Source organism: Semicossyphus pulcher, unplaced genomic scaffold, assembly GCF_022749685.1.
Source record: "Semicossyphus pulcher isolate SPU_LCO1_2020_fin unplaced genomic scaffold, fSemPul1.0.p SCAF_7, whole genome shotgun sequence".
Lineage (NCBI taxonomy): Eukaryota > Metazoa > Chordata > Actinopteri > Labriformes > Labridae > Semicossyphus > Semicossyphus pulcher.
The window spans coordinates 8,544,422-8,556,983 of record NW_027211748.1 but is presented as its reverse complement, the minus strand read 5'-3'; the positions used below and the strand labels follow the sequence as shown (position 1 = coordinate 8,556,983).

The 12,562-nt window shown below is 43.5% G+C and overlaps 1 protein-coding gene across 3 annotated transcripts in view; it reads left to right on the top strand.

Moving 5' to 3' along the window:
- Positions 1–12,226, top strand: part of epha4b (eph receptor A4b) — a 95,001-nt gene extending 82,775 nt beyond the window's left edge. The window contains exons 15-19 of one of the 3 annotated variants that reach the window (XM_069684090.1): positions 3,783–3,992; positions 6,690–6,839; positions 6,968–7,161; positions 8,201–8,338; positions 8,554–12,226. In XM_069684090.1, the coding sequence (XP_069540191.1) occupies positions 3,783–3,992; positions 6,690–6,839; positions 6,968–7,161; positions 8,201–8,338; positions 8,554–8,653 (792 nt within the window). In that variant the 3' untranslated portion in view covers positions 8,654–12,226. Of the gene's footprint in view, positions 1–3,782; positions 3,993–6,689; positions 6,840–6,967; positions 7,162–8,197; positions 8,339–8,553 lie in introns of all 3 variants that reach the window. The other 2 variants (XM_069684089.1, XM_069684091.1) reach the window with 2 other exon arrangements.
- Positions 12,227–12,562: the final 336 nt, after the last annotated feature.

The window sequence follows — 12,562 nt, the reverse complement described above, 5'->3', positions numbered from 1 at the left end:
AACTCACTGAAATTGTCCTTCATCTTTCAGAGCTGGAGACTTCGATTTATCAACGTTTAACAAAGTCCACAAAGTACTCAATCAGTGCCTTAAGTTAACAGTACCCTTTAAAATCAGCGAACCAGCTATGAGACGCATTCTCCCACCACATTAACACATTATGAGTGCAGAAGACACAGCTTTATACAATCTAACAAATAACTCTCAAAAAGCAAACTTCATTTCTTGAGAGATAGTGAGTGCTCCTGTGAAGGCCAAAACCAGCAGTTTTTAATAATACAATAGGGGCCACTCATCTCCAAGTGGTAGAGTGAATATGAAGATTAACGGGACAAGACTCTTTCAAGGGGTGACATGTTGAGTAAAAGTGACAAAGGCAAATGTCTCAGCTGAAATAACCTTGTTATCAGTAGTGTGGGGTGGGAATCGCAGGGTAACTCATGATACAATACGCGATACACGGCCCACGATAACGATAATGTCACGATACAGTGATTCTGCGATAACTGATTTATTGCAAGACAATCATATAGAATCTTAATTTCCGTTCTCGTCACCCTCATGCATGTCATTATTGCTGATTGCAGAGGCCAAAGTGCCTATCAGATCAATGCCCATTCATACCCAATTTGGGGTTCTGTGTCTTGCCCAAGGACACTTGGACATGTGACCGTAGCGGTCAGGGGTCAAACCCCCAACCTTCCAATTGAGAGACAACTGACTCTACCACTGAGCCACAGCCGCCCAAGTAGTAACTCGAAGACTCAAAACTGCAGGGAAACCTGTTTAATATGTTTGTAAATTCAAATATGGATATTTGGCGCCAGTCTATCGATAATTGTGTTGCACGAGTCAGGCCGAGGATATACATCCCTCCCCTTATCAATATATTGTACATACATGGTTGTACTTAAACTTGTAATGATATAATAAGTACACTTACACAGTCACTAAACTTTTTCTTTAGTAAGCAGTAGGGCTGCCCGCTGAAAGTCATCAATTTGAATCAGATCTTGACTCACCTTTTGTCGGTTAAATCTGCACAATAGTTTTCTAATTTGAGAGCAAAGCAACTGTGTAGCAACAGCAGGGCAGGCTGTAAACTTCACGTCAAAGAGCGGTGTTTCTCTAACGTACCTCAGCAGACACAGGGTGTCAGGAGGGGCTGCTGCTAGCTTATTTCTAGGTGCTTAGCTTTGCTTTTATAGTCAAGATTCCTTCAGTGCTTATCGTATGAGGCATTTTACCAGGGACTAAAGTATCTGCTAACAAACGGAGCCTGTAATTAAAGCCATTCAAAGATATACTGCATAAACTTTATTTGTGTCTCTCTGTTTGGAGCCGAACTGCAGCTAACTTTAGTTCACTTGTGGACATTGTTAAAAAACGATGGAAACATTATTTGAACAGCCGGTCGGAAATGTTTTAACGACCAGCAGACAGCAGGAATGATAAAAAAAAAAGCACAGATAGTTAAAGCTTCGTATTGAGCAGCCAAATCCATTTTGTATCACAAATCTGAATCAGGTACAGCCACAGTAAGTAGGGTAAGGACACAGACACACAAACATAGATTTTAATCACATGATGTTTGATACCGGGCTTATAAAATGCACTTAGTGTCCATAACCCAGAGCAGAAACAGCAGCAGACTGCTGACAAACGGGTTATAAAAGTAAAGAAGCGTATTGCTTTGTGTGCAACATTTGCTCTGTCAGGGGAGACAAAAAAAAGCAGTTCATTTCAAATGTAATAACATAAAAGGTATGTGGTTGCTAAAAGTCGAGATGGCAACAAGAAAATCACCCTTGAAATGCCAAAGGGATTCAAAGGAAATAAGCCAACAGAGAAGAAGCCAGCAGAAATATTCAAGGAGACCTTTATTGTGGCGGGAGACTGGTTTAACAAAACACTGTTTGAAGAGCAAGAAGTGATGGAACAGAAAGTTAAACCCCTGACAGAGAATGACAAGTCCTGGAAAGCAGATAATACTGGAGGTTATTGTAGAATCTTATCAGTGAACGGATGTTAAAAATCCATGCAAGGCTGCAGAAGTATTGCCTTGTTATTGAGAGCCGGTCTGTCACTCAATTTGTAATTACACTATTGATCTTTTTTAACGAATTAGTCCTTTGAGTCATCGTCTGAAACATGTCACAAGCCAAACCGACACATTAAGCTGATTAAAGAAATCTAAATGTATTTGTCAGTGTCAGTTAGAAGTATGGATCCTGATGTAACGGCAGATGCCGCAGACCAGCTGATAACGTTGTATGTTTTGATTCAGTGATTTTTCTTTCAAAATAAGAGCGAGAAGTAGCAAACGTGCTGTATTTGAATCGGTGGTTTTTCATAGAGCCAGATGAATAGCTTGTTGCAGCGCTGGTGTGCCTCACATTTAAAGTCCCTCTGATTCATATTCAGAGTTGTTTGTCAGCCAGTAAAATCGCTGCTCTGCTCCAAAGCCATTAAGCCTGTGATGATAGGCCCGTCGCTGAATAGACACCAATCCCATCAGAAACACTGACGCAGAATGAAATGAAATCCGACAGATAAAAGATGGCATAAAGTCCTGAATTACACACACACACACACACACACACATACATGTTGTGTGTTACAGTATGAATTGTAATGAGGCTCATAAAGAGCGTCCGCAGTGGCTCAATATAATTACGGAATCTGTTTTATGAGTTTTACAGCTCGTCCGCGCTCCCGGCATCCATATGTGTCTTTAATTATGCTGACCATTTATTAAGCAGACGTCCCTTAGAAATAACAAAACCACTGCTCCGTCATAGAAGCTCTTCCTTCCCTGTGTTACATTTTTCCTTTTGAGTACAAACTGATACCAGGTTTTTGCCGAAAGTCAAATTTTCCATCCTCACCTTCCTCATCCGTCTCCTTCATCTCCTTGTCTAACCTCTCTGCCCTGCATTTGTCTCCTCTCCTCTCTTCCCCTGCCCTGCCCAGCCTTCCTCCCTCCTTCCTGGCAGTGCGTTGTGGTGGGCAGATTGATAGAGGAAGTCTGTAGGTTTGTTAGACAGTCCAATCAATCAGCATCTCACAAAACCACCGGCTAATTAACTTACTCCACAGCTGCCGAGGGAGAGGGAGAGAGAGGGATAGAGGAACGGCTCACAGATGCAGAAAGATGAAGGAAGATAGAAAGATAGATGGAGAGTGAACAAAGTAACAGAGTTCTCTCTCCCTCTCTCTCTGAGGCAGAGATGGATGGAGAGAACAAAGAGACAGGGGGAAGGAGAGATGATATAAAGGGGAGAGGGTGACTGATAACATGGATGGCTTTTTAACGGAGACCATTGGCCCAGGGCAGAAATAATTGGCAGAGGAAGGTGAGCTGGACCGTCATCGATCAACAGGCTCCGCTCTGTGCCAAACGCAGCTCAAATCTAAAATCCAGTGAGCTCTGCTCGGGCTCGCGGTCAGTGTTAGAGAGGAAAGTTTTGTCTTCTCTGTCAGATCCAATCCAATGCAAGGAGGCCGTTTTGTGATCCATTGATCCTTGGGTGGAGAAATTCATCTTATATCTTGCCGGCCCTCCAGAGAGAGGTCAAAGCGCGGGGTGAGCAGGAGCTGGAAGGGATTCAGTCTTGCTCAGGGACGATTGGTGACATTACAGAAGCTTAAATCCTGGCTTGAACCTTCACTTCAAGCCGAGGTTGTTAAAGGATCCAGCCCTAATCATTACGCCACCCCGCTGCAGCATGTACACTCTCTGCTGTGTATTAATTCATGTTTCTCCTTGTCCCTACCTCTAGAAACACGACGGCCAGTTCACAGTGATCCAGCTGGTCGGCATGCTGCGCGGCATCGCCTCAGGTATGAAGTACCTGTCAGACATGAGCTACGTTCACCGAGACCTGGCAGCTCGAAACATCCTGGTCAACAGCAACCTGGTGTGTAAGGTGTCCGACTTTGGCCTGAGTCGAGTTCTGGAGGACGACCCGGAGGCTGCGTACACCACGAGGGTAAGAAAAACTCTCACAGGCTGCAGCTGTTCTAAATAAATGTTACCACCGACACTGTTCATCCACCCATTCACCTTGGATTCAGCCAACATCAAAGCCAACATGCGTAAAGTAATTCTTAAGGGCAGTGATTTGACAAAGCCCTGAGGGCAGACGGAACAGTTTCAAATAGACCTGAGGTATAATCAGAACCCATCCAAAAGTGGCGGACCCAAACAGACCAAAGTAGAGAGATCAAAGGCAATCAAAAACATTTTTCTCCTGACTCCCAAATGGATCAGAGCTAATGGCGAGTCCATTTGGACCCACTCAGGTATTACAACCATTCCAACATATCGACTCAAACACAAGAGACACAGCAGGCTGATATTAATTGTGAATGATGTCTCCAAACACCATTCTTGGTCTTTGAATCAGACAAAACAAGAATAGGTGAAAACCTAGTATGTGGCTGACTGCATCAGGTCAATGTGCGCTTTTGTGGGCAATGTGTTACAAGCCCCGCCTACTCCCCGAAGTATCCAGAGCCGTATAGACAGAGAGTCGCTGTGCAGTCAAAATAACCTTGGTCTTAAGTCGTATTATCCACGAAAAGGTGGATATCCGTTCACAGCATGAAACCTTTAAAAGGAGATGAGTGAAGTGGAGGCACTGTCTTTATGAGGCCGATGACAACGTGTTTGAAAGCAGGTGCGTGCTGCGGATGTAGGTGAGGACAGCGGACGAGCAGCGGAGGAGCAGCCCCGCCTACTCCCTGAACAAAGTACCCAGAGCCGTATACACAGAGAGTCGCGTCAGTGGAGGTCCAATATGCTCCATGATCCGCCATTGCGATGTCGCAACTCTCTCTCCCTAAGGCTCTGAAAGTACCATCCCTCACTCACTCACTCTGTCAGTTACTCGGTCAGCCAAAAACAAGATCCAACATGGAGAAGTTCAAATTTCCTCAGAGAAAAAAACAAATCACACTTTGGTTTCCCCCAGGAAAACAGTATAATGTCAAAGCCCTTCACAACAAATGTTTGAAAGCTGATCCTTTGGGTAAAAAGCTTCCCAAATACATTCATCCATCCATCCATTATCTATACCGCTTATCCTGTTCATGGTCAAAGTGGGGCTGGAGCCTATCCCAGCTGTCATTGGGTGAGAGGCGGGGTACACCCTGGACTGATCGGCAGTCAATCACAGGGCTGACACAGAGAGACAGACAACCTTTCACGCTCACATTCACACCTACGGGGAATTTAGAGTCACCACTGAACCTAACCGACATGTCTTTGGACTGTGGGAGGAACTTCCCAAGTGCAATAACTTTTTAAAAAAAAACGACTTTAACTGGAAAATAATACTTGGAAACACATCGCTCAGAAATGAACAAAGGAATGGGAGAAGCTGTAGTCTCACAACCGACATGAAGGACTAGTGTCTGGTCTTGGAGGGTACATTAGGAACTGAGTGGGCCGGTAATGGCCTCCTCTCGGCATGTAGAAAATGTTTCCATAGTGGCAAAGATAGAAGGCTCTGATACTGTGTAACTGCAGTGGGGTTCCAAAACACTGCCAAAGAGTGCCACATAGTATTAATGCATACAGACAAACTCTTCCTCCCCTCCATGTTTTTGCTTATATATAGTCAAATCAACAACGTCTTTGCCAACATCACCATCCTCTCTCAGAGAGAATGAAGAAAGTCAAACGTCAGTGAGTTAAACCACTGCGGAGTAACTCATCTAAAATGCCCACGAGGAGATGGCATTATTCATATTCCTAGGAAGTGTTGGGGATGTTATTTTTAATATGGCATTAGCATTGCCCTGGGAGGAGTGTATCAGCCGCTGACTGCTCTATTGCAATCACACACACTCCCACTGATGTCAGGAGACCGTAGATGGAGAGCTGCAGGCATGGAGGAGGAGGAGGGGTGGAGGGGCCGAGGCGGAGATGGGGAAGACACAGAGAGAGAGAGAGGGAGAGGAGTGGGTATCAAATAAGAGTGAGATCGAGGGAGGCTGAGAGAGGGGGAGTAAAGGAAGGCAGGGGGAGGATCCAGGGAGAGCAGTTAAGAGAAAAAAAAAAGGGATGGGAAGGGGTGGACAGGGGGGCGGCGGGAACAAAAGTACAGTGCCTAGTCACTTGGCAGCTTTGTCTTTTATTTGACTTTGACCAAGCAGAGACGGGGAATGCTAGGTGGTGCAGAGGCAGCTGCCGCATGTTAAAAAGCTGAACCGAGCCCTATAGAGGTACAGTGTGTGTGTGTGTGTGTGTGTGTGTGTGTATTAGAGAGAGACAGAGAAGGCGGGGGTATCTTACCGACTATTGCACCCATACAGCAAGCTTTATTGAATCCTTTTGATCCGTGCATCACAACAAAGGAAGTAGCAGCATGGAAGATGGAATTGACGGCAAAAGAAAGTCAATGCAAGAATAAACACTGGAGTCAAAGTGTGTTGTGAGAACATCAGAGAGGAGTGCTGTTCGGTGAAGCTGTTGTATAATCTCCACTTCCCTGGTCTCAAAGGCGGCGCTGCACCGAGTTCTCCGTTCCGTCAGCATCATGTATTTTAGCGATTAGCCTCAAACGTATTAATAAAACAACCCTTAAATATTTACATCATTACAGACAGGCTAAAATATGTAGATCTGGGTGATATATTAAGTATGCCAAGAATGTGTTGACTCTGATGTGAACCATTTCCAGGGAGGAAAGATCCCCATCAGATGGACGGCTCCAGAGGCAATAGCCTACAGGAAGTTCACCTCAGCAAGCGACGTGTGGAGCTACGGTATCGTCATGTGGGAGGTGATTTCATACGGAGAGAGACCCTACTGGGAGATGTCCAACCAGGACGTGAGTCACAAACACCTAAATCGCTCATTTACAGCAACTAAAACCAAAGATTTTTCCTAGTTTAGCCGTGAAACTGAATTTTCCTGGACATTTTTATTCCCCTCTCTTGTGTCTATCCCTCCCTGTAGGTGATCAAAGCAATAGACGAGGGCTACCGTCTTCCCGCTCCGATGGACTGTCCTGTGGTGTTGCACCAGCTCATGCTGGACTGCTGGGAGAAGGGACGCAGCGAGAGGCCAAAGTTTGGACAGATCGTCACAATCCTGGACAAGCTCATCAGAAACCCCGCCAGCCTCAGAGAGCTGGCCAACAGCTCAGCAGGGTGAGTGGGAGAAAGTTAGAAACCAAAGCTCGACACTTTCACTGACACACACACAGTCTTAAAATAGATACGATTATAGGAAGGTACGTGCATCAAAGGTGTTATCGCTGCCTGGAATCTGCTTTGTAAATCTACTTTGTCAGTTTGGAAAATTGGGCAAAGTAGGGGATGTCATTTTTTCAGCAGAATCACTTTCTTATCTCTTCTCTGTAACGTAATATTTGTCAGTAAAAAGGTATGAATATAAGGTTCACATTCACTGTAGACTCCCTGCTTACACATTAGCATTGCACACATCCTTATAAAAGAACTATTTTTACATTTACGTCTTACACTTTTGGCATTTAGCTGATGTTTACAACCAGACCATACACACATGTGTATGGGTTTGCAACAGAATATGTTTCAGCCCCTTTCAAGACACTCTTAACAGATGAATCAAAGCTCAACAGAAGTGCCTACACTTAAACATGTGTCTTAAACATGTGTATTATTGACTATGGCTTTAATGGATGCAGCACAGCACTGTACAGTATGTGTAAATTGTATGTAAGTGCAGATTCAATTAGTCCTGCATATGCAATGGTTTTATAGAGTGTGAGCATGCAAATTAATGAACACAAAATTGATAATAATGGAAGCGAGCAAACAAGTCGAAGGGTTCCACAAGTAAAGCTGTGTGCGCTTGTACTGTGGGGGGCAGCAGGGGGGCTGAATCATTAATCATACTTACCCGCTAATGGCTAGTTTTCAAGCTAAGGGTTACACTCACAGAGGATTTAAGTCTGTCAGGCTGCGCTTGTTTCAAAATTAAAGCTTTTCTGTCCGAATGCAGATCCAGCACCACGCATGAGTATTAAGTGGCTCTTTAAGTGTGCTGCTGACAGTTTTTATTAATTTGAACGCCCTAACAAGAGAGAGATTTAGCAACTTTTTCCCAAGGACGAGTAATTGACCGCAGCACCAGTCAGAAACAGTTTTTTTTAGCCACTCAGCAGGACGTTTCACTGAGTCGTGAGTGTGCTTTGTATCCCAGCAGGGAGGAGCCGTCCACCCCAGAGTTCAGTGTGAACACAGTGGATGAGTGGTTGGAGGCCATCAAGATGGGCCAGTATAAGGAGAACTTTGCCAGTTCTGGATATGTCAGCTTGGACTCAATCATCTACATCAGTGTCAGGTACAAACGGCTGGTGACTCATTCGGTTAAATCAAACACTTAAAAGGGCAAGATTGTCAGTAAAAGACGAATTTCCTTCCTCGAGTGTCATTTGAAATTAAAGAAGGGGATTTAAAGTACCTTGGACTTGAGACTTCAGCTGCTGCTTGATATTTAAAGGAGAATGAAGGTTTTCTTTCTTGAATAAATTCTCTATTTGTCTGTTTTTCTTGCAGTGAGTTGGCGAAGATGGGTGTGAATCTTGCTGGCCATCAGAAGAAGATTTTATCCAGCGTGCAGAGCCTGCAGACCCAGGGGACGCACATCCAAGTATAACAGTTTCCACATAAACACACAGTGGGACACAGCCAAAACGGATGCTCCTGTGAAGAGTTTCCCCACTGCAATGGAGTTGTAATGGATACTCTGTGCTCGGGCCTCCATTGATTTTGAGACACACTGAGATGGAGACAACATGGACGCTTGCCTCCTTCACTTCTTTTCTCGCAGTTTCACCATTCTTCCCATTCTCGATGGGCACTACCGGCTTCAGCACTCAAGACTCCCAGCAGCACAGCCACCATTATGGACCCAACAGAGAGACACGTGTCCGACAACAAGGCCACATCTAGACAAGCCCAGACCATTTCACATCATATCAGCTCAACAAAAGAAGAAAAAAAACAAGATTTTTAACTAATGAAATGACAAAAAAAGTAATTAGAATATAATGATCATCACTGTCTGTGAGGTGTACAGTTGGTTTTTACTGTCATTTTGTTTCTGCTATGAGTTTTCACCTTTGAGAGTTTAAAAAGGGTCAGAAGATATGTATATGTGTAGATATATGTTTATATGGGCTGTGCGTCCCACAACCGTAGAGATGGACCTAACGTTTGTATTGTCGGTGAGGTTTATTATCGCTCCACCTAAATAGGAGTCATTTCCTAGTTCATGTTTGGCCCCTTCCATTGCTGTCTGCACACAGAAAGCCGATGAATGAGCCCAGAATCTAAATGACATGAATGTGCGGGGTGAGGGGAACAGAGAAATGGACCTTTAGAGATAGAGATGGGTGTAGATTTTGCTAGCTCATGTAGGATGGACACTTCCATAGCAGCCCCAGTGCACGTCTGCTTGTCTGCCTGCGCTGAAGCTGCAACTGAGTGCACAGAAACAGCACAATAACATTCTTAATCTTCCATAGCTGTCTATTCCAAGCAGCACTGTGTATTCAGCTGTTGCAGTACGGTGTTGTTGGGATTGATTTTCACCCAAGAGTTTGCCTTCCTATGTTTCAGGTGTGTTAAGAAAGTTCAGGTGTTATGTGTAGAGCAAAGGCGGTGCCAAGGTTGTGATAGAGTTCACTCTGCTAAGAACGTGTTTTTCCAGTGTTGTGCCATGTACAGTTACCTTTGACATGTTCATGTGGGCAACATATGAAAAGTCTTACTATGCTCTTTTCTTTCATCCGTTCCCCACGGCTGGATGGTGACACAAGGCCAGTCGTAGTGATTACAGTGTTTTCCCAAACGGTCTGCTTGATGAAAAGGAGCTTCAGAATGGACCCTGTCTTTGCCAAGAGGAAATATACAGTGTTGATTTTCAGCTGTGCCACTAAGAGAGGGAACATTTCACTTAAAAAAAGACAACGTATGTGTCTAGTGCAGTCTCACTTTTCGTGTTATGAGTCATGCCAGCTTATTTCATGCATTCCTATTTTAACCCATTACCGATATTTGTATTTACAAAACAATGTTTACAGCAAAAAGCAAATATGTTCGTTTGTTTTCACTTATCAGAAGGAAACTGCTGCTTCTCACGTTAATTACAGGGTTGTAAATGATGAAACCCTCTTTGTGTGCACTGCATCAATGGCACTGAACCTGCTTTAGTGTATCCCCAATCCCAGTTTTAATATATGTGGTAAGCTATAGGACCAACAGTGGCATAAAGTACAGTATATATGATTGTATCATAGTGTAAAATATGTACAGTGTTGATTTCCAATGTTAGAATGTTTGTAATGATAACAATGATGATGACTATGATGTACTTTTATTGTGAAAAAGAGATTTCTGAAATGGGTCATACAGGAGAAAAGTGAAGAGAGGAGATTCGTTGGTCTGAACAAAGGAATGTAGCAAGGTGCAGAGCTCCAGCTTTGCTTGGCAGGTGACAGTGACTGCAGTTTATACCATAGTGTTAGAATGAGTAGAATGGACTTTCCTTACTGATGCACCGGCTTCATTTGCAAACCTTTCTCAAATATATTTAGATGCACTTTTTAAGCCTGTGTCCGACCACAACACAACTTGTAAAAATGGCTTTTTGGATGAAGAAGGGATCGGAGGAGGAAGTTGATCTTACACTGAGCCTGTCTCCCCAAGCAGTTATTGTCAGATCATAGCTTTGCAGCCATAACTAGGCACAGCAGACCTGTCAAATTTTACAATTCCAACACACTGAAGTAGGTCACTGTTACAAGAAAAGAAACAATTGGATGTCTTTTTCAGCCTTTCCAAAACCGAAAATACAACAACAGTACAAGGGCCGAGTCTGTCAGTTTGAATGTTAGCTGCAATTGTTAGCATGCCTGGCTAACTAGCTTAACACCCCATGAAATAACCAAATATTACCTCCAAGGTTAAGGCACAAATGATCAACTCACCATCTAACGTTTGTTTGAGAGGTTAAAGGTTTCCAAAATAAAAGCCCTGTTTACATCTGGCTATTTCACTGTGTTGTTTTTCCACACTTACTTGAAGTCAGTCTTGGATGCTATCAGGACTTAGAGAAACAGGAGTTCAGCGAGAAATTATACAACATTGACTTCAAGGTAGACAAATGGCAGAGATAACGCTATGTACATTTGGCAAACTTTTTAATGATACAGTTAAACCCTAAGCATCAAGCTAGCATGTTTGAAAAACTCCCCGACAGCAACATGCCAGCGTAGGTCCAACAAAAACAACATAATCAAGACTTTAAGAACTGTTTCCACATCACTGCTGTTTTGTCAGACACGCCACACTCTGACAGTGTAAGTACATTCTACTCACGCTAACTCTATGAGTTCACTCTAGCGGGCTACCCTTGACCGCTGGCCTTTTAGATGCCTTATTTACTGAGCTATTGTTCTTTTCCGTTGCCCTCTAAAGGCGATATTACAAGTAAAGTGTATGTACAGGTAGTATTTATGTGTTCTTAAGATGACCTCACATTAACACCCTGGTTTTGTAACATCCAAGAGACCCCCCGCCCCCCCCAGCAGCACTTTCACTATGATTTCTCTAAACAGAAGAAAGTCATTTTATTATGAAAATATCATGAAAAGTATTAAAGGTGATGACCTGTAAAGGCTGACAGAGCAAGTGATGGAATTGTTCTTATTTATTTGAGTCAGGAGACATTTGGATATGCAGACTATGGATGGTTAGCTTACAACTTTATACGCTTTATTTGGTTGCAGTATTGTTTTCCTGTGCAAGGTTCCTCAGCCAATGTCAGAATTTGAAAAGGACAATGTCCTCCCTTCGTAAAAGATTATTCAACACTTCCACTTTAGAAATTGTAAGAAGTCATACCCACACTTTGAACCATTTCAATTCCAGGTTTGTGTCACTAATCACTCTTTCAAGGTCAGCTCTGTGGGTTGGTTTGCTTGATCCAAAATACAGTGTTTGTCCTCCATTCCCCACCTGGTCTGTATTGTAAATGTGATTCTCATTCGAGGCTTTCAGCTCTCTGTCTTTTTCTCTCCTCCTCTTCTCTCTCTTTCTTTGGCCACCGTACAATGCTTATTTGTCCCCATGCCAGTTTCCTCTGCGTTGCTTGTTGTAAAGGGTGTAGGCATTCTAATGTCTTTCATGTTGCTGTAATAAATATGCTAATATTTCTAATTTCTCACCTGAAGCCTGCAGTGTCTTTTTCTTTCACACATCCTCTGCCTTTTTCTCTCCGACACACGCTGGAAATTTGCTTATTCATTTGCACAATTCCACAGTGAAATTACTTTGGGCCTGGCAGAATGGGACGGTACAGAATTCAAAGTGTCTTCACATGAAGCGTGTTATGAAGTCCATCGCTTAATTATTTTTTTTGCTATGTAACAAAGCCGGAAGGTATCATATTTTGTTTTCGTGTGACCAGTGTTGCAGAAAATCAGCGCAAGACTGGGAAACTCAAAGGGAGTCTCATTTGTCCCCGGCTCTGCTCTAATGGTGATAGCGGTGGTGAAATTCC